At 37.1% G+C, this 22,504-nt stretch overlaps 1 protein-coding gene across 1 annotated transcript; it reads right to left on the reverse strand.

Annotated features, from left to right (window-relative positions):
* Nucleotides 1–7,930: 7,930 nt before the first annotated feature.
* Nucleotides 7,931–8,614, reverse strand: LOC133799770 (secreted RxLR effector protein 161-like). The gene is made up of 2 exons (XM_062237770.1): nt 8,445–8,614; nt 7,931–8,297 (listed from the first exon to the last, which is right to left on the reverse strand). Exons 1-2 carry the CDS (start codon nt 8,612–8,614, stop codon nt 7,931–7,933), a joined length of 537 nt encoding a protein of 178 aa, XP_062093754.1.
* Between the last annotated feature and the right edge of the window lie 13,890 nt (nt 8,615–22,504).

A 22,504-nucleotide genomic window follows, 5' to 3' on the forward strand; every position in this document is an offset into this window, starting at 1 on the left:
CAGCTGAGGGAAAAGGATCATTTATGTTATTTCACTTGGGCATGTTTTGTTTATGCTGAAAATTGGGAGAAACCTAGAGGAAAAGAGAAGAAAAGGAAGAAAGCTGAATTTGAAACCTAGGAGGAGGAATCAAGGTGGTTTGAAGTAATTAAAGCCAAGTAGGGATCAAGATTTGGTCAGAGGTAAGTTTCATCTCTGAAATTTCTGTGTTTTAGTAAGTTTCTATAGAATTTAGGTTGAAATTGAAAGATGGTTTGTGGCTGGCTTGTTTGGGAATTCAGCTTGTGAAATCAGAGGGCATAGCTTGGAGCTGGAATCAAGGGAGCTTAAGGTTGAATTCTCTACTTGAGGTAAGGATTCTGTGCAATTATAAAGTTTGTTTCTGTTGTGGCTTAAGGAATTTGAAGTATGGTTTAGGTTTTTGTAGGCTTTGGTCTGAATTTCTTAACTTACTGGTTTGAACTATTAAAATTTGGAATCAAGTGTGATTTATGGAAGTGAGCACGTGTTTATACTTGTGGATGGTGTTTATAAGATTGTAAGAGGGTTCATTTGGGGTTTTAAATTGATTTTGGGGCTTAGGTACTTGTTTGGGTTGAATTGGAGTTGTTTTGGCTCGGGAAAAACGCAGGGGAAAACCCAGATTTCTGGGGGATGGGGGATGGGGGATGCTCTCTGACTTGCTGGGCGCCGTGGCCCTCAAGGGCAGCACCGCAGCGCTAGGCTATTTTCAGAACAAGGAATTTTGCAATTTTGGGCTTTTGCTCCGGGGGTTCGGGGGATGTTTCCGACGTATTGTTTTAGGAATTTGGGGATTCCGAGAGTGTGGGTTTGGTCCCGGGAAGTGGTTTTGGATTTGTTAGTATTAAAGGATGTTTTATATGTGTTGTGACTAGGTCTTTGGAGAGGCTCGGGATAGAGGACCGTGCTCGAGGCTTTGGTGCATTGTGAAGCTCAGGATACAGGTAAGAAAACTATAACACCCGTGGATCAGGGGATGGGCCCATTGCGTTGTTGCAGGGCACGACACTAGATTGTATTATTGTTAGGATGTAGTTTTGTTTGAGATATTATATGCCTGAATGTTGTTTAAGTATGCTATATGTGTGGATATAGTAGCGTGAACGACAAATGAGCCGAGAATGGCGAGGGGCCGAGAACGGCGAAGCCCGAGAATGGCAGTGGGGCCGGGAATATCACATAGCACTTGGAGTGCTTATGGTTAGGGTGAGACCCCATTGGATACATGGGATATCCTTACGGTGTAGACCGAGATCCCAGGCTTTGGTAACGCTTCTGGGACGACATGGTCGTATATGTATTTAAATCTTATGGACTGTCTGACTAGATATGAGTTATCTGCTATAGTGATTGTATGATATGCATATGTTATGTGCTGTTTGAGTTTTCTTGCTGGGCTTCGGTTCACGGGTGCTCTGTGTTGCAGGTAAGGACAAAGAGAAAGTCAACCAGCCATGAGTACGGAGAGCGTGGGGGCGGCGCGTACATGTTTGGCCTGCCTGACTGCTTTGGTTGGGGTTATTTTTGAGAAATAGCTGTACAAACCCTTGTTTTGATGGTTAATTACTTATAAGCTTGTTTTGAGTTGTAAATATTATATAAACCAAGTTCTAGGATGCCGAATGTTAAACTCTTGAACTTTTAATGAAATAGAGTACCTTTGTAAAGATTACAGACTAGATTTCAATTTAATCACACTTTTATTGTTAAAACCTCGTTTAGCGAGTTAATTGCAAATTTTAAACCCACTTAGTAACGGCTCTAAGGTAGTAGGGCGTTACAGTATGAAAACTTGGTATTAGAGCAAGCCAAGGTTTATGGTTTCTGGAGATTGACTGAACATGTACGCTCACTGGCATTGACAAGCTCGACACACAGCTTGTTGGTAATTATTGAATTATATGCTTGATTGTTTGTTAAAGTGCCCTGTTTGCCTGATTATTTTAATAGAGCATGGTGAATGAGTTGACATATGCATGATGCGAGGGCATGGCCTCCTTGATTGTTGTACGTTATCTGTGTTATGTGGTTTTATTGAGTGTGATTGGTTGATGTGAATTGGGAGGTGGTTTCGGATGTTGTTATCATGCCTGATGAGTGGCATCATTGATTGCAGGCAAATTGTTGTGATGCCTCGGCGATCAATCAGACTTCGCGGCAATAGGGCTAAGGATGACAACCCGGGTCATGACCCTCCTCAGGGCTTAGGGTTGCAGGTTCCATAGGTTGTAGCACCAGTGCCAGCCTAGCCTGCTGTGGAGAATAGATGGGAACACTACAAAAATTTTGAGTATATATTACAGTAAAAATTGACACATTAAAAAGCGTTATTAATGGGCAAATTAAAAAAAAAAAACACACGCTTAATTTTTTTTTTCACAGCCAATTTAGGCGCCAAATGAAATAGAAAGAAGGCACCTAATGAAAATTTTGTCTAACCCATTTGCCTCCTTTTCCCTCTCTTTCAGACTCACTCCATCGACTATCTGTCCTTCTCTCACTCTCTCTCACACTAAGTCTCTAATCCATTCCATTGAGCCGCTAAATCACCACGACATGTACGAGTCTTGCTGCTCCTTCTCCCTCATGCGATTTTTGTTGGTCAATCTCCCCCTTCTCCCTCACACGAGTCTTTCTGTTCCTTCTCTATCTCCTCCTTCTCCCTTATGCGATTCTCCCTCAGGGCATCTTTCCTGCGGGAAGCAAGAACCCAGGCAAGAGCACTATGACCTCCGTTTGTCTATGTGAGGTAATTCAGATTTCAATTTAATATCAGATAATCAATGTGTATATATATATATGTATATTTGTTCTACATCATGTGGGAGTTATTCTGCTAGCTAGCTATACATATCATAGGGTCTCATTTAACACGTTTTTAGTAGAGGGATCTCTTTTCAGTCAGCAGATGTTCTCTCTTCTCACATAATCTTTTTTATCCTCTTTAAAACCTTGAAAGAATTGTCCACTAAGCGTCTAATGGATGGATAAAGGACCTTTGCACAGGTAAAGAGTACTGGTGTTACTCTTTTTTTTCCCATCACCATAAGATTAGATCCTTATTCTTTCAGGTGACTATATATTTTAACCATTTGACTGACTTTACATGTATGTGATGTCATTGACCATGGTAGTAGATTTTCTGGGCCTGTATTCTTATTTGAACTCCTGCTACTCCTCTCTAACCAAACTTGGGTTCTCACCTCTAGCGCTGAACTTTTTTTTTTATAAAAAAAAACGAATTCAATGTATTAAATTAGAATAAGGTCCAAATAAAATCTTCTTAAGGGTATATTTTTAAGAGAATCATGTAATTAATCATATGTAGGGGCATATGGGACTTGACCATTGAACTAAATAGTTGTATTGTATCCTAAAAGGGTGGCAGGGGTGATTGAAAATAAGTAGTGATGTTTCTTTTTTTGTTGGCGGTTGATCATTTTATGGTGGAGAATGTTGTTTTCAAACCAGACGAGTTTGGTGGTTTGGGAGTTGGAAACATTTAAAATGTAACAATGCGTTGATTATAAAATGGCATTCCAATGCAATGAGTTGTAATTTCATCTTTAGAATTATACATACCCCAAATTGGCATTGCAATTTCATCTTAGAATTATACATACCCCACCGTGTTTATGTTACATGCTTTATAAGAATTACAATTGAAGACCAATTTTTAGTTTTTAGCATTATCTAATTGCCAAAGACTTTAAAATCCAAATTATACCAAATACCCAGTAAGAGGAGAGGAGTACTAGTGAAGCAGAGATTTTCATGGTTCTTATTTTCTACTTTGATTTTAATTTTCATATAGGGCTAAAAATTTATATTTTTTAGTTTTACATCTGATGATGTGTTTTTTGGAAGATATCATCCCATTTCTTTTATTATAGTTGGCAGCTTTGGCAATGTGATGTGAAGACCATATTACATGGTTTCTCTTTACTTTCCCAAAGTTCAAATGCTCTAGAGCAGCATCAAGAGAAGCTTTATCTTATATGTGAGCGATGGCTGTTATGCTTAAAGATCATAAGACAATTAGTAATTTCTGGATATCCAAGTGATGCAAAAAGTGTGCAAGTAATTAATTTCTCCTCCAGTTATCTTTTTCATATTGTTAGTGTTTTGTACGTTTAACAGTTTATTGGACACCTCTTCCAGTAAACTGTAAAGTTTGGTTGTAAATTTCTATCTGTTTTTAGGAGGTTAGACCAGTCAAGGATGTTTCTCCTGTGATCTTGAATGTTGTTCAATCATTTCTTCCATACTTTAAGATATTTATTATTTTTTATACGAGTGATTAGATGTTATCATTATTTGATACATATTGTAAAACCGTTGTCGAACATATTGTCTTTCTCCACAAGAAACTAATTAATTGTACATTAATATGGACCATGTTAAGAAGTCTTTGGTTTTAGGGTTGGAAATTACTTGGGAAAATGTTGAAGAAATATTAACACTGCTTTTCTATGGGATATAATTTGGTAGTTGTCTTCTTTCTGGTGATTTTCCTTATAAGATTATAAAGTTGTACATTTCTTTTTGCTTCGAATGAGTGTTTTATATTTTAAGATTTGTCATTTCTTGAATTTTGTACTATCAATTGTTTGTAAGATTATATGCTTTTGATAGGAAACAAAAATTCACCCTAGAGGGATAGCTCAAATGGTCAGACATGCAGTTTGCTCCCACAAAGTTTGAGGTTCGAGTACCTCTGGGTACCTACATAGCAATTATTACTATAGTTTTTGGTCCCCAAATATTGAAGAGTTAGGTGAGGATCCTAGTTTCATGAAAAAGAAAGAGAAATTCTTAAAGTAAATTTCTTAAATGAAAAAAATTGGATTAGAAAGGAAAGATGACAAGGTAACCTTTCATTTTTTTTAAATGACCCATCAAAGACTAGCAATTTTCTATGCCTCTCTCTATTAATGTTATAACAGCGCTTTAGGATTCACTGTTTCCTTTTTGTTTTGATTTATATATTTTGTTAGCCTTCTCTTTGTGTCTTCATTATATTAGAAGAATCTGATACCCAAGATGAGTAGGGTAAAGTCTGAGGTTTGAGTCTCTCTTGTGTACCTACTTAGCATTATTGTAGGGTTGGGTGGGGAGCTTAGTTTAGAAAAAAGAAATTAGATGGATTGAAGATATATAAGTTGTAAATTAAATTTGTTGCGACTAATATTACAGAGTTATAAGTATATGATTGGAGGCCTTAGTGGAAAATATATTTCATTGATTATATTTATGCAGTGCTTTAGCTAAAAGGAAGGATTGGATTTATGATTGTTAATTTGATTCTAACAGCTTCTTGTTCTTCCATGCATATTTTGGCAGATTCAACTTTTCAGAAGGGACCCGCTAAATTTTGGGACTTCATAAAGAGAGCATGCATTAAATTGATGAAGGTTTTAATTAAAATTCAAGAAATTCATCCTTTTTCGTTCAGCGATAAAAGTGTTGTTCCACTTGTCATGGTTTTCTGTTTAAATAAGATAACAGATCTCGAGCCAGATGCATTATCATTTGAGCAATTTTTGATACAATGTATGGTAACGGAGAAAAGAGTGTTGGAATGTAAAGAATACAAGTGAAGTCTTACAGGTCGGGTAGTGGAAGAAAACGGAGTAACACTAGAGCAGATGAAGAAAAACATATCCAATGTTGTTAATGGTGTCCTAACTTCCCTCATGCCAAGTGATCGTATACTACTCTTATGTAACGTGTTAATAAGAAGGTAATAGTGCTCTGGCCTTTGCTTCAGTCTGTTACATGCTATGGCCTAATCCAGTTTAACTTGTAAAATTTGTGATGTGCTTGAACAAAAATCATCCTGATTATTTATAATAGCTTCTGTTTTTACGTGCAAGTGTTCCCTTTTGAAGTTGTGCTCTACCATGTTAATTTATAAGTTTGTGACTATTCGAAGGAATGGTCCAAATGTGATATTTCTTGGTATCCCTTGGGAAATGTTAGGTATGTAAGAAGTCAATGAGTGCTTTGTCATCAACATTTATTTGTGAACCATCTGGGCACTTCTAAGAGGGAACCTTTCATCCAGGCTTAAAAAGTTTATAAAGTTTTTTTTTCTTCATATGCATCATCTTTTTTTCTCTTTTGAGTGGAACCTTTCTCTTTGACATAAAAAGTTAAATAAATAATCATTTATTCAAAGACAAACTATTCAGTTGTCTAGTCCTCCCTGACATATGAAAGTTTTTTTTGTTTGTTAACCAAACAGACTATACTACAGTATATAATAAGTCAGAATTAGGTTACATTGCAGGGTTGTCTACAATGATATTATTGGAATAAAAGTTAGTGATTTCACTCACTATATCATCCTCATTATCTAATATTGATCCATCATCTTTCTCAATCCTAGATATGAAATTCTTGGCTTTTCTGGTGCTTAATATGTTATGGAAAAACTTTGAGTTTGCATCTCCCTCTTTAGCCCATTTACATCTTGATTTCAACCATAGCCCTTTTTCCTCCTCAAGAGAAATATGCTGCCTCTTGTCGTTGTATTTAAGAGTTTTGTTGTTCTTTTTTTTTTTTTTTTTGTGAGCTCTAGTTTCCAAGGACTCTGTAGTGGGTTTGGATAGTTTCTTGATTGTAAGAGTTGTAATTTTTTTTTAATTATGACTCATAATTAAAGGTCCAATGATGCTGGTAGTTTATTAATTGGTATGTAATTTTGCTTTCATTTTAGTGGCTTCATTGGATTTCAAATTGGAAGGAAACTTTATTTACAACAGTTTGCAAGAGGTATGTTCTCTTTTATTTTTGTTAAAATATTTTGTAAATTTTAGAGGAGTTTGAATATCTTAGATATTCCATAGTGAAGTAGGTCCTGAGATTATTATTATTAGGTGTTGCGGTGATAACGAAAGGTTGAGAACTTGTGTGTCTTAGTGAAGTAGGATCTGATAAATTTGTGTGCTGCGGCGAGATAAAGAAGAAAACTTGTGTGTTGTTTGAATAATTTGAATTGATAATGGTAGATGGTTGGTTAATAAATATGGCTGGAATATTTTTTATTTTATATAGAATCGAGACATTTTCCTCAACTAAGGCAGAACGCAAGTACAGTATTTTAGTCCTAAGTTGAGTCTTTTAAACCCTAAAATTCAAGTCTTGCATCACTACTGTTCACCATGGTAGCACAATTCTGTTTAGGCATATGATAATTAAAATAATTATAATAAAAACAATAGTATAATATGTAACTGTTATGAAAAAAATGTAAATAGGAGAAACTTAAAAAAAATAGCTAGCAAATATTTATATGAGACATCATACGGATAAGCCTTGAAGATGTATATATCTACAACATATCTCTAGACAAATTATATATGAGGATGAAAAAACTAAACCTCATGAAAATGGTCTGCTTGAGGAGTAGTATGCTATGCAACTCTAGAAAGAAGCCTGCAAAAAACACACAATCATCACTTTTTTTATTATTCTCTTAGTTAACTGTAGGAATGCGTAAAAAATAACAAAAAGAAGCTAGATATTGGCTCATACTCATTCATTTAGTTTTCCTAACTTCCCATCCCCATAAAGACTTGAAAAGACAATATATATATTTATCATAGAGCCATTGAAATGAATGAATATTTGGGAAGGATTTGCCCTATCAAGAGATATTCATGTTGTATCATCACATAACTCTATTTCTATATCTGAAATTTGTGTTTCATAATAATTTAGTTGGGCCATATATACAAGAAGTAGAAATATGGCAATAGTTATATAAAGAAAGAAAGAAAAAAGAAAATGTTACTTTATCAGTAGAGAGACATTATTTATATTTAGGACATAATTAACAGCATAAGTAAAAAGTAAAAAAGAACAAGTACCCTACCTTCTACAACCCAGAATCATGGTCCTAATATCATGCCATGATCACAACTATATAGATAACAAGAATCTGTGTACTTTCCTCCTGCTCCATGTTAAGATCAATTAAAAAATTTCTCAGCCATAAAGCTTGATTAACAGCGGCTGTTGCAGCAACAAATTCTGCTTCAGTAGTGGATTGAGCTATGATTTCTTGTTTTTTCGAGCTCCAGGAGAAAACACGAGAACCAAGTGTGAAAAAATACCCCGAGGTGCTTTTCATATCATCAATGGAACCTCCCCAATCACTATCAGAGAAACCAAGCAGCTTAAACTCCTTGCTCCTTGTAAATTTAATGCCGAAATCACTTGTGCCTTTCACATATCTAAGTACCCTCTTTGCAGCCTTGAGATGCCATTCACTTGCACAATGCATAAAATGAGAGAAAATACTTACAGTATACAAAATGTTAGATCTAGTGTCTGTGAGATACATCAAGCAACCAATCATACTTCTGAAGTATGTCTAATCAATCTTCTCTGTTCCATCTTCCATAAATAGCTTCTACCTTGAGTTCATTGGAGTTCTCATGTCTTTGCATTCTTCAAATTCAAACTTTTTCAGAATCTCCTTACCATATTTCTTCTGACATATAAAGACTTCATAGTCATTTTGTTTAATTTCCATTCCAAGAAAATAGGTCATCAATCCAAGATCTATCATCTCAAAAAACTCCATTATTTCTTGCTTGAACTTCTCCACAATACTCGATTTGTTTCATTGTCAATAGATTAATTTTCCTTTTTTTAGTGTTATTTTTTTTAATTACAATATTCATTTTTCAACTTGTTTAAATAAATTAATTAATAGATAGTAAAGTGCTAGTAATACATATCAATTAATGTTTGGTGGTCATATGTTGATTTAAGAATATAATATATATATATAAATATATTTATATCGTGTTTTTTGTTATTTAATATTAAAAAACAAAAGGACGACTGTCAGCTAAACCAACATCATTTCCTTGCTTAAAGCCAACTTGGAAAAAGAAATAGTACATAATTAAAAGTTGATCTTTTTCTTTTTCATTTTTAGCAAAACCTCCCTAATATTAAAAAACTTAAAAATTAAATAGTTCAAACAAGGCAAAAATTATAAAATCTGTAAAAAGGAAAAATAGAGCAATACAGTCTTCCTAAGATCATATTTCTAGCTAAATATCTTGTGTAATAGTATTTAGTCCATTTTGTACATTATTGTTATTATATTTGGTTGCTGTTTTTTTATTGTCATATTTAATTTTATTAATGTATGAAAAAATTAAAAAAAAAATTGGTCTTTTATTTTATTATTTTTACGAGTGATTTGCTTGGTGAAGTTATGTAAATCTTTCGTAGAGAATAGAGATAGAGCTATTTTTTATTTTATTTTTAGGTGTGTTAAAATGGAAGTGAGCTACTCTTCGATGTGTACTTTTTAGGTTTATAAACAATTCAATTATATTTTGGTTGATGCAATTATGTATTTACCATTACATAGTCTTATCAAAATTTTGCTTTTTATTGGTTACCATTTCATGTTCATTCCACTCAGGTAATTATGATACTAATTATGTGAAATTGATAAAATTTAAAACATATAATATTCAATATAAAATCATTTACTGCTGCTGAATTTGTTTTATTGATATATTGATAGAGTTTCAAGAACCAAACATTTGGCTCCAAATGGAAAATATTATATTGGATTAGATCTGGAGAAATTATTGCAGAAGGCTATTTTATTTCAAGTGACCCAAAGAATGAGGTTCACCGTGTTCCTCTTGGGCCTAGTGCTATGAAAGTGGGGATAGATCTTGTGAGAAAGAATGATGCATTTCTGTGGAGGTCTTCAACAGCTATGTCTACTATAGAAGATGCTATAGGTAGTATAATTGCATGGCCAGCTGATAAAGTCGTAATTAGGTAATTAACTTTTTTTATGTACTCTTTTAGTTTACTATTCACTTTAAGTTGAAGCATTAATTATTTAAATTTTGTTGTAGCTAAGAAAATTGACTCACAACAAATACAAGTGCACAATGGATGATGAATTGAAGAATGGAGCAAGTTTCATGCATGGTTTACTTTTGTGTAACTTGTAATGTTTCTGTTTTTCATTTTCAAAGTAAAAAATGTTCAAGATTATAAAAATTTATTATGTTATGCTTTCAAACTTAAGTTAGAACTAAGATCTCATGAAGTAGACACATTCATGGGTTGAATTAGTTATTGTTTAATGTAATACTTATGGTTTATCAATCTATTTAGAATTACATTTTATGATTAATTTTGATTTTTTTATCAAAATACAACAATGAAAATCTTTTAATTAAAAAAAAAACTTATAAGTATCCTTATCACAATAAAAAACCTTAATATGTTATGATTTAGAAATATATTATAAGCATAACAAATTGTTATGATTTATATAATATAACAAACTAAAAACATTATCAAAATAATCAAATGTAACAGTTGAAAAGTGTTATGAAAAAGTATAAGATTAAACTTCAAATTTATAACCAAATACTTTAACTAAATGTTATTATTTGAATATTATAGCAACTAAAAATGTGTTATTGAATAGTTTAAGATAACATTGAACATAACATTCGAATACTATTATAGAAAAGACTGGACTTTTAATAACAGGGGCTATGTTAGCGTTTTCAGAAGTGTTATCAATACTCCCGGTTAGCAGTTTTTAAGTGTTATGAATACTATTTTTTCTTGTAGTGTAACCTTTTTATGAGAGGTTCAGGAAGCAGCATCCTCCCACCTTCGAGGGTGGACCAGACCCACTGCAGGCAAAGCAGTGGAAGAACATGATTTCTTCCATCCTGGATTTTATAAGGGTAGAAAAGAATGAGAGAGTAGCTTGTGCCAGCTACATGTTGAGAGAATACACCCGCATGTGGTGGGATGTTGTGTCGCAAAGAAAGAATGTTGTAGTAATGACCTAGGAAGAGTTCAAAAATATTTTCAATGAGAAGTATTATAGTGTCGCAGTCCGAGCTGTGGAGGTTGATGAGTTTACCAACCTGACTTAGAATCGAATGACAGTTACTGAGTATGCTTTGAGGTTTGACTGGTTGGTTAAGTTTGCACTGGATCTGGTGCTGACTGACATGGCACGAAGAGATCGGTTTGTACGGGGATTGAATGTAATGATCGCCCGTGATGTCAAGATAACTTTGGATCCAGGGACTACAACTTATGCACAGGTAGTGGACAAGGCCCTTACAACTGAGGGGGCCAAGGATCAGATATGGAGAGAGGGCGCTGCTAGGCACGATGCTTAGAGGACGGTGCCTCCTTTCACTGGATCTAGTCGAGGTAGTGGTCATAGTGAGTAGAAGAGAAAGGCCCCAGACTCTTTTGTTCCTCCTGGTTCGGATAGGAGGGCACATGGTGCTTTTAGTGGCCATCAAGGCGGGGGACACAACTGGAGGAGTTTCCTAGTGTGTCCTTGGTGTACACGACGACATCAAGGAGAGTGTAGAATCGGGGCCTGCTTTACTTGTGGTTATAATAGTCATCTGAGAAAGGACTGCCCATAAGCCAGGAAGAAAGAGCCGAAGCAGAGCGACAGTCTCACTCCTGCCAGAGTATTTACCTTGACCCAGACTAAGGCTGAGCTAGCCCCTCGGTCGTGACAGGTCAGATTTCTAGTGTTGGTTCTTCTTTTACTACATTGATTGATTAGGGGGCTACTCATTCATTTGTTTCCGCTAGAGTGATAGATCAGTTGTGTAGACCTAGTGATTTGTATGCTAGGGGATTTCAGACTTTTTGCCAACTGGGGAACTGGTAGTCTCTAGGAGATGGGTTAGAGCATTGCCAGTAGAGATAGACAGTAGGAAGTTTTTTGTTGATCTGATTGAGCTAGAAAAGGATGACTTTGATATGATCATAGAGATGGATTGGTTATCAAAGTATGGGGCGACAATTGACTGGAAGCCCAGAATGGTGACCTTTGAACCAGAAGGAGAGTTACCTTTTGTATTCGTGGAGACAGTGAGTGGTCGGCGAGTACCTATGATTTCGGCACTTAAGGTAGAGACCTAATGCAGGATGGTTACATAGGATTCCTAGCAACACATTAAGGATACTTCTATAGTTGTGTCAATTGGGCCGAGAGAGACCAAACTGGTATGTGAGTTTCCAGATTTGATCCCCGCTGACTTGCCAAAGCTGCCACCACACCAGGAGATTGAGTTCTTCATAGAGTTGGCGCCAGGGGTGGAGCCAATATCTAGGACACCTTATAGAATGGCTCCGGCAGAGTTGAAGGAACTGGAGATTCAGTTGCAAGAGTTACTGGATTTTGGATTCATCAGACCAAGTTTATCACCATAGGGTGCTCCAATGTTGTTTGTCAAGAAGAAGGATGGATCCTTAAGAATGTATATTGATTACAGAGAATTGAACAAGCTGACCATTACGAACAAGTACCCACTACCTAGGATCGACGACTTGTTTGACCAACTATAGGGGAAGACAATGTTCTCTAAGATTGACCTTTTGTCAAGCTACCACCAGTTAAGGATTAAAGAGGAGGACATACCAAAGACTACTTTTCGCACGAGGTATGGACACTATGAATTCCTGGTTATGTCCTTTGGATTAACCAAAGCCCCAGCAACCTTTATGGATTTGATGAATAGGGTCTTCAAGGACTATTTGGACAAGTTTGTGATTGTATTCATTGATGATATACTAGTATACTCTCAGTCAGAGAAAGAGCACGAGCAGCATCTACGCCTGGTATTACAACGGTTGAGGGAGCATAGGTTATATGCTAAGTTAAGCAAGTATGAGTTTTGGCTACCTCAAGTAACATTTCTGGGTCACATTGTCAGTAAGGAGGGGAATCTGGTTGACCCAAGCAAGATTGAGGTAGTGAGAGATTGGCCTACGCCGAGCAGTGTACAGGAGGTTAGGAGCTTTTTGGGATTGGCAGGGTCCTATCGGCGGTTCGTCGAGGGATTCTCCAGAATAGCCACACCATTGACTGTATTGAAGCGTAAGAAGACTAAGTATGTATGGATAGACAGGCATGAGAACAGTTTCAAGGAATTGAAGGGGCGACTGATCACCGATCCCGTATTAAGTCTGCCATCAGACAATGAGAAATTTTTAGTCTATTGTGATGCTTCCGGAAAGGGTTTAGGGTGTGTACTGATGCAGAATAAAAAGGTAATAGCCTACTCATCGAGACAAGTAAAGGAATATGAGTAGAGATATCCCACACATGATTTGGATTTGGCAGCGGTGGTGTTTGCACTTAAGGTTTGGAGACATTATTTATATGGTGAGAAGTGTGAAATATACACCGACCATAAGAGTTTGAAATACTTCTTTACTCAGAAGGATCTGAATATGCGCCAGAGATGTTGGCTGGAATTAGTAAAGGATTATGATTGTGATATACTATATCATCCTGGGAAGGCAAATGTAGTGGGTGACGCGCTGAGTCGGAAAGGCCCAAGACAGTTGTCCAGTTCGAGACAAATATCAAATAAGTTAGCTGACGAGATGACTAGAGCTGGTATAGAGTTGGTGGCCGGTCGGTTAGCCAAAATCACTCTTCAGTCTACGCTCCTTGAGAGGATCAAGGAGGCACAGGGGGAGAATCTCCAATTGAGAGTTCACAAAGAGAGCGTCTTAACCGGAACAGCTAAGAACTTTTCTATTTTGGAGATGGAATTACAAAAGTACAAGGGCCGGATTTACGTACCGATGGATTCAGGTATTCGGCAAGAGATACTGGATGAGTTTCATACCACCCCCTGTTCTTTGCATTCGGGTATGACGAAGATGTACCAATATTTGAGAACCCTGTATTGGTGGCCGAGAATGACGAGGGATGTGGTAGATTATGTGGCAAATGTTTAACTTGTTAGCAGGTAAAGGCTAAACATCAAAGGCCAGCAGGGTTGTTTCAGCCACTAGGGATTTCGGAGTGGAAATGGGAGGATATTACCATGGATTTCGTGGTTGGGTTTCCAAAGAGCTTGGGACAACATGATTCAATGTGGGTGTTTGTTGATAGGTATACCAAGTCCGCCCACTTTTTGCCTGTTAGGACAACTTATATTGTGGAGCAGTATGTTGAATTGTATGTGAAAGAAATCGTGCGACTACATGGGGTTCCGAGGTTGATAGTATCTGGCAGGGACCCCACCTTCACCTCTAAGTTTTGGAAGAGCCTGCAGAAGGCTATGGGCACACAATTGTGGTTTAGTACCTCTTATCATCCTTAGACAGATGGACAGTCTGAGAGGATGATTCAAATACTGGAGGATATGTTACGAGCCTGTGTGGTGGATTTTTGGGGATCTTGGAGTAAGTATCTCCCTTTGATTGAGTTTTCATACAATAAAATTTATCAGGCGCCCATCGGAGTGGCACCGTATGAGATGTTATATGGAAGAAAGTGTAGATCACCCATTCATTGGGATAAGACAGGTGAGAGGAGATATCTGGATCTTGAGGTTGTTCAGAGGACCAATGAGGCGATTGAAAAGATTAGAGCTCGAATCCTTGCCTCCTAGAGTCGGCAGAAGAGTTACTCAAACTTGAGATGCAGGAGCGTAGAGTTTCAAGTCAGTGACCAGGTGTTTCTCAGAGTTTCTCCCTTGAGAGGGGTGAAATGGTTTGATGTGTGGGGCAAGCTAAGCCCTAGTTTTGTTGGCACCTTTGAGATTCTGGAATGGGTTGAAGAGGTAGCTTATAGATTGGCGATGCCTTCTGCTCTATCAGGGGTTCACAATGTGTTTTGTGTGTCCATGCTCCGGAAGTATGTATCAGATTCTACGCACGTGTTGAGTTATGAGAGCTTGGAGCTGGATCAAGATTTGTCGTACGAAGAGAAGCCGGTTCAGATTCTTGACCGAAAGGATAAAGTCTTGTGGAGCAAGACCAACGCCTTCGCAAAATTGTTGTGGAGGAACAGCAAGGTAGAAGATGCGACATGGGAACTTGAGATAGATATGCGGGATCGTTATCCCGAGTTATTCAGGTAATTTCGAGGACAAAATTTATGTAAGGAGGGGATAGTTGAAGCGTCCCAAATTTTCTAATAAGGCCTAGGGCCTTGATTAGCATGCCGAGAGGGCAATAATTTAATTAAATATGTTAATATGTGAATTTGATGATTAAGTGATTAGAACTGCATGTTTAGGAGAATTAAATATGCTTGTGGGCCCCATTTAGCTATTAGGGGCATATTTGTAATTTTAGATCATTGAGGGCATAAATGCAATATTTGTGTATATTGTGATTGATACCATGTGTGAGTGGTAATATATTTGTGATGCACAATCCGAGACGGTCCTAGGGAGCAGTTTAGCTGAAAAGTCACAACGGGGTCAAATACCCGGCAAGGGAGGAGCCTAGGGGTATTTTGAGAATGTTATGTGTGTTTGGGATTGAAATTCTGTATTTTATAATTACCAACTTATTATTTAATTAATCAATTAATTAAATGCGGAATAATTAAGTTGGTACTAAAACAAATATTATGTAGCTACAGACCAGGATTCTGTAACTACATACCAGAAAACCAAAAAAGAACTAAAGTGTAGATAATAAAAACACACAAGGTTTTTATACGTGGTATCAGCAATCCTTGCAGATTGCGACTAGTCCACGGGGCCACGCCCAAAGACAAGATTCATTAGTAAGATCTAAAAAATATAAAGTTTTAGACTTGTGGATAAATACACTCCCTCTAATTATATGTCGCAAGCTTGATGTATTCCACCTTGACAAATGAACCTTGTTGAACCTTCAAGAATACAAACTCCCTTCGATCTGCTTGAAGTGTGCTTGCTTCCTCCCGAAGCAAGACTTGAACCACCTTCTCCTGAAGGCTTGAAGAACCTTCTCCCAGAGGTTTTCACTTTGTTCTCCTCCTTTGTAGAACTGTTTGAAGACTCAAAACAATTACAAGGACACTGAAAAACAGAGGTAGAGTCAAACTCACACACCTCTACAAAACAAAGACTCTCTTTTACAAATAAGAATGAAATACAAAAAGAGGTAACTAAAACCTAGCAGCCAATATGAGTATTTATATTCATTATACTCATATTGGGAAACTAATACATGATCAAACAGACCTAAGCTCACAAGGAAACTTTCCTAAAATAATTCTCCAATTTGACAAGATTTCATGATTCTGTAGCTACAGAATCGTGAGCTATATTTGGTAACAATCTATCCTTTGATGTAGGAATCAAGGCTTCCCTTTTATAACATGATTATGCAATAAAACTCAATTATATGGTCAGATACATTCAGGCAATCGGCTGGAAAAAGACAACTCAAAAAGATTTGATTTTATAATAATAAGGCCACACTATTTTTGGCAAACTTTCCTAATATAGAAAAGTTTGTCATCAATTATACCCTTATTATTTAAAACATATATCAACAATATATATTTATATATAGCCGAATATAATAAGAAAATACAAAATATTTTTTTCCAAGTAAATATGCCAAAAATTGAATTAACAGGGATTTATCGAGTATTGGGTAGTAATTTAACTATGATTTGAATATGTCGGGAATAAATGAGGATTTATAGGAATACTCGAGGATTTGGTGGGAATGTGACAAATGACAGATTTGCCCTTTGTAGTATTAAAAGGATAAGAGCTAAGTTAGGGGAAATTTGGTCATTTTGGTGCAAAGAGGATAACTTAGGTTGTAGAAGTCTATAACTGATCATAAGTAACACACTCTCAACCCTTCCCACTCTCTGTCTCTCTCTTTCGATCACATCTCTCTCTCTTGAGGCTTGCGAGGTTTTGGGACTTTTGAGGAGAAAGCTTTGAATTTGAGGTTGTGAATTGAGGAATCAAAGCTACGAGCAGGATTATAGACAACTAAGGGTCGAACCATCCTTGAGGTTTTCAACGAGGCTCATGTTAGAGGATTGTGCTCGGGATTGCGATGCTCAGATAGCTTGGGACACAGGTAAGAAAACTGTTGTACCTGTAGAGCAGGGCATGGCCCTACTGTTTGTATTGCAGGGCATGGCCCTATGTGATTGAACTGTAGGGCGTAGCCCTATTGTTTATGTTTAGTGTATGTTTAAATACATGTTGATATTATGCTATGTAATGCCTATTTGTGAATGAACGGCAAAGGCCGGAAACGGTGAAGGCCGAGAACAGCAGGAAGTCGATTACAGCAAGGGGTCGGGAACGACGTTGAGCATGCTAAGTGTATGCCATAAAGGTGAGACCCTCCTAGGATGCTGGAGTCATCCTCTTGGTGAAGACCGTGAACCCAGGGCCTGGTAAAGCGCCTGGGACAACATGGCCGCTATGTGATGAGCCCGTTGGCTATTATGTTATATGTTGTTGATAGATATGCAAATGTTATTTGTTTTGTATTGAGTTTTCTTGCTGGGCTTTGGATCACAGGTGCTCTGTGGTGCGGGTAATGGCAAAGGAAAGGTTGACAACCATGAGTACGGAGAGCATGAAGCGATGGGTACATGTTCGGCCTACATAGCTGCCACGACCAGGGTTACTTTGGGAAGATGTAATGTATCAGTATAGATTTGTCACCTAAGTCGACCATAAATGTATTTTGAGATGTAAAGTATTTTCTAAACAATATTTTGGGATCCCAAATGTATAACTCTTTATGATTTAATGAATAACCAAATATTTTATATTGAATGTCTTTAAACGAATTTTTTCTCATTTTAATCACACTTTTGACCTAAAACATCGATTAGCGAGCTAATGACATGTTTTAAACTCACTTAGTAATGGCTCTAAGGAAGTAGGGTGTGACACAGACAGACTGGGAGATGGAGATTAGGATTTTTCCAGGACGGCTCTGTCTTATTTGAAGTAGAAAAGAAGGTAAAAGAAGAGGAAATGAAAATGCACCCATATTTATAAGCAAGGGAAAATGAGCTCCTCTCTACAAGAATTCAATGCGTCTGTCCACTCAGTAGTCCCCTCGGCCACCGTAGGCCATCTCCCCAGTCATGTCAGCACGTCCATCCAATCACTTCGCCTCGGCCACCAAATATATCCGCCACGCTTCAGTAACTACGCGGTACACTAAATGGAGGACTATTATGGTGCTTTATGGTTCCAAAAAGTGGCGAGAAGAACTGAAAGGTCATTTCTCATAAATACTAGAGCTATTAACTACACCAGGTGTTATGCCACAGAGCAAGGGGCGTGTACCTCAGAGCAGGCTGGATGGTATGGTCCCCAGAAAAAAAAAGTTTCCATGCTGCTTAGCACCATTGCAAACTTGGGGGAGAATGTTATCCCAAAAATTGACATGTCTGACGTGGCATTAAGTTTGGACACGTGGAATAGGCTGGGCAGACCTCCCGAGAAGTTGAACAATAAATACCCGCAGAATACACGACAAGTCACCACTCGGTACGCTTGGCAAAGAGCGGCTAGTCGGTGTGACATACAGGCAAACCTGGTCAGCAGGAAGTAGTTACACTCACCGATCACAGCTTGCAAGAATCAGTTGTGTGCCTCTTAGGTGCTTGGCTCAGGTTCCTCCTCATCTTTGTGTACAATTTTTTTAAAATACATATTTCTCAAATAAATTTACAAAAAACCTATGCCCTTTATTGCTTACACAAGATCTAGAAAAATAATAAAATTCCTAACCCAATAGAACCATATAGTTAACAATCCATCTTTCAACCATACATTCAAAAAACATATCCATCCATTCAATATACATATCAACATACATATAACAAATGCAAGAAACCCAGACAATATTTAATATATATATACATGTATAGACTGCTCTGGTACCAATTGTTGGTATTAAATTATCAAATCAAAGGTACGGAATGGAAAATATGAACCCATTTTAATAAATATTAATACCAGCCAAGATCATACACATATATAAATATTAAATCAAATACAAATATATCAGGGATTATCTCTTGTAGTCTATCAAGTGTCATTGAGTCTTTTTGTATAAATCAACGATCTACCTATCCAGTGTTCTGAGATCTCACACCCTGATCTTCCAGACCCATCCTCAAGCACACAAGGATGTGTGTGGGCACGTAGGATTCAAAAGGTTGATTTATGTGACTCCCTAGAAGTACTCAACGCATGAGATCTAGAGAGTTTTGACAAAGAGAAGGTTTAGAATAGTTTTCAGCTTTAGAGAAAACTATCCCTTTAGAGAGAGAGTCTGTATTTTTATTATTCAAAATAATAATAATTTCTTATTCTGAAAGTTACGTACTATCAGACTTATAAAAATATTTAATCTACTTAAATAATCTTTATTTAGTTAAAATATATTTCAAATTAAAACTGATTAGATATTTTCATTTAATTATTTATTTAAATTATATTTAAAAAGAATAATTAAATAACTGATTAAACAAACTTATTTGAAATTCAAAATTCAAAGCCTACGAATAAAAATCCCTGAATCTAGGCGCCACACACTGTACTGTACAGTGTGTGTCGCCCAGCCCTATTAGGGTTGCCCTAATTTTCTCATTTGTTTATTTAATCAACTTTTAAGACAAGATATTTATCCCAACATGAATATCAGTTAATTCAAAATTAATTTTATCTTAAAATATCATTTAAAATTAAATAAACAAATATCATATTATAAATAAAATATTTATTATTCTCTCTCTTTATATTATAGAACTTATATAGTTAAATAATTAATTTATTCACAATTAATCAACTACCCATAATTATGAAATAATTATTTCCTTGCCCTAGAAAATTAATTCCTTCGCAATTTAGTCATTTCTCTTTACAAATCTTTCTTTTGACATCCTTACCCTTGACAGTGTAGGACAGAGGCGATCTGGGACCATGGCCCTATAATACGAAGCTTCAATAAACCAGATTATTAATTAAACTCTTTAATCTAATAATCTTATTTATTAATTCCATAATTACTCCACTATAAATATGGAATTTCACTCTAAGTATTTATAGAATTATATTTACAGAGTTTTCTATAGTAGTCCATTGATATAATCAATATATGTAGTTTTATCCTCCATTATTGGTTCGTTAATTAGAGTTGGTCAAAATTACTGTTTTACCCTTCTAATTACCTCTTGATCCTTAAATACAATTAATTCACTAGCGAATAATTAATCTATAATATAATTATAGATTTAAGCTCAATAACTATTCTGTTTCATAATCAACCCTTAAGAAAACCAATATTCGATCCGTTAGGAAAGCATGGATTCCATTATTGTAATTCATGTTCCCAGCCATCAATGATATTGAATCTCCAAAACAAAAGTCATTAGCCTCATTATCCTAAGAGACCTTAACGAGTGAATCAAAAGATCCAATAAACATAACCAGGAGTTCATGAATAGTCAGGATTTAGACTGATCTACAAATGATCATCTATTATGATAAGAATTATATCTTTACGTCAAACGGCAAGTTTATAATGATAATTAATTATCATCGATCCTGTCATATATAATCTCTATTATATACAACACCTTTACTAAGATGTCTATCCACATCAGTAATTCGAATCTAGATTACTTGCATCTCGTATGCTTAGCAAACCATACTAGTAACCATTCATTAAAGATTCCTTACTTTAATATGTTACGGACTATTTCATTCATTATATATGATCTTAATTCTCTCGTACTAATACAAGATCATATTCTCATGAATGAATAGGGAATTTTCTTGATATTATTATATAATTAATTCAAACAATAATTATAATATTCAAATATAATAAAATTGTACTTTTATTTAAAACCAATAAAATGTCTTTACATGCTTTTAGAGCATTAATCCTAATACCCTCCTCCTTAACCATCGACCACTCCACGCTCCGGCCACCATGATCCGAGTCCCTCTACGCATAGGCTGGGCAAGTGTCCCCGAATACACTCTATGAGTCCTAGCTCAAGGACTCGCTTCTATGAGGACGAGATATGCGATTTACACAAAAAGAATCAAAGGTTGGAAACCACACTAGAGAACATGCATGAGGTGTTGAACAACCTTCTGCAAGGGAAGTCGAGCATGCTCCTTCGCAGGCATAGGGGGAAGGAGCATGAGAAAAAGAAACCACCATCCCCATGGACAAAGGAAGGACCTGATTTTCCACTAGCAACACTCCTCGAGCAAAGCACCATGAAGGTCCAAGGCTAGCGAAGTAGCCCCGAGAGCAAAAGCGAAACGATGACACCGGCCATAGAAACAAATAGAAAGACACCTCTAAGGGGGCGCCCTCTAACATAACAAAGGAGCTCAATAGGAGAAGGGCAGACGAGAGGACCACACCTCCTGTGGCTCACCCAGAAGACAAAAGGAAAGGAAAGGCCAACCCATCCGACTCGAGAGACTCCTTGAATAAAAGGAGACAAGACTTAGACACCGAGAGGAGGACCCTATGGAGCAAGATAATCACTTCATCTGGGGGGCACACTATCGATGACGAGTTTGATTAAGAATTGCCCTTCACTAGAGAAATACAAGTCGTGCGTCTCCCAACCAACTTCTAAGAGCCCCACATGACCCCATACGAGGGAAATACGGATCCAAAGTACAATCTTGATGTGTTCAATGACCTAAGGAAGTTAAGGGGAATTAATAGCAAAGCCAGATGTCATTGCTTCGCTGTCACATTGAAGGGACCTACATACAAGTGGTTCAAGAGACTTAGGCTAGGGTCCATCAGGTCATGGCAAAAAATTTCCAATGAATTTCTCCAGCAGCACCATGCGGTGCGCGATTACACCATGCCAAGTACTAGCCTCGCTAACATAAAGCAAGGTGAAGGTGAAAGCCTAAAGAGCTATATCCACAAGTTCAACATGGAGGCAGCTGAGGTAGGATGCCTGACCAAAGGAGAACTCAAGATGGCAATCACGGCTGGAGTGCACCCAGGCAGTAAGTTACGGGATAATATGCTCAAAAGAGAGGTCGCTAACTTAGATGACTTCTATGAAAGAGCACAAAAGTATATTCGTGTCGAGGATGGCCATGAGAACCTATAGGTAGGAAAAAGTGAACCCCTTTTCAAGTCCTCGGCCCATGAAGGCCCAAATGGTACAAAGAAGAAAAGAGTGTATGAAGGGCCAAGGGACGACCACCAGAGAAAGCACGTACGCGAAGGTGAACCCAGGCAAATGCCATACACCTTCTACATAGACTTGACAGATACCAGGTAACATATCTTCCTCACAAATGAGAATAAGGTACCCTACAAAAGACCCCCGCAGATGAAGGGAGACCGATCCAAAAGGGACCCCAGTAAGTATTGCCAGTACCACAGGGATATTGGCCACACCACAGTTAATGTACCCACTTGAAAGTATAAATTGAGGAACTCATACGAAAGGGCACTTGGGCAGGTATGTCAAAGGGGAAACCCAGGACCAGAAGATCACCCATCCTATCCACAGGCTCGAGAACGAGCCCCATAAGTCTAGGGATAAGTAAGAATGGGGTTTGGAGGTCCAAGACACAGAGGAGAGTCGAGGAAGGGTTGAGATAGATATGCAGGGAAGCAAGACGAAGTCCACCCCCATGCACCA

Source organism: Humulus lupulus, chromosome 9 (genome assembly GCF_963169125.1).
Source record: "Humulus lupulus chromosome 9, drHumLupu1.1, whole genome shotgun sequence".
Lineage (NCBI taxonomy): Eukaryota > Viridiplantae > Streptophyta > Magnoliopsida > Rosales > Cannabaceae > Humulus > Humulus lupulus.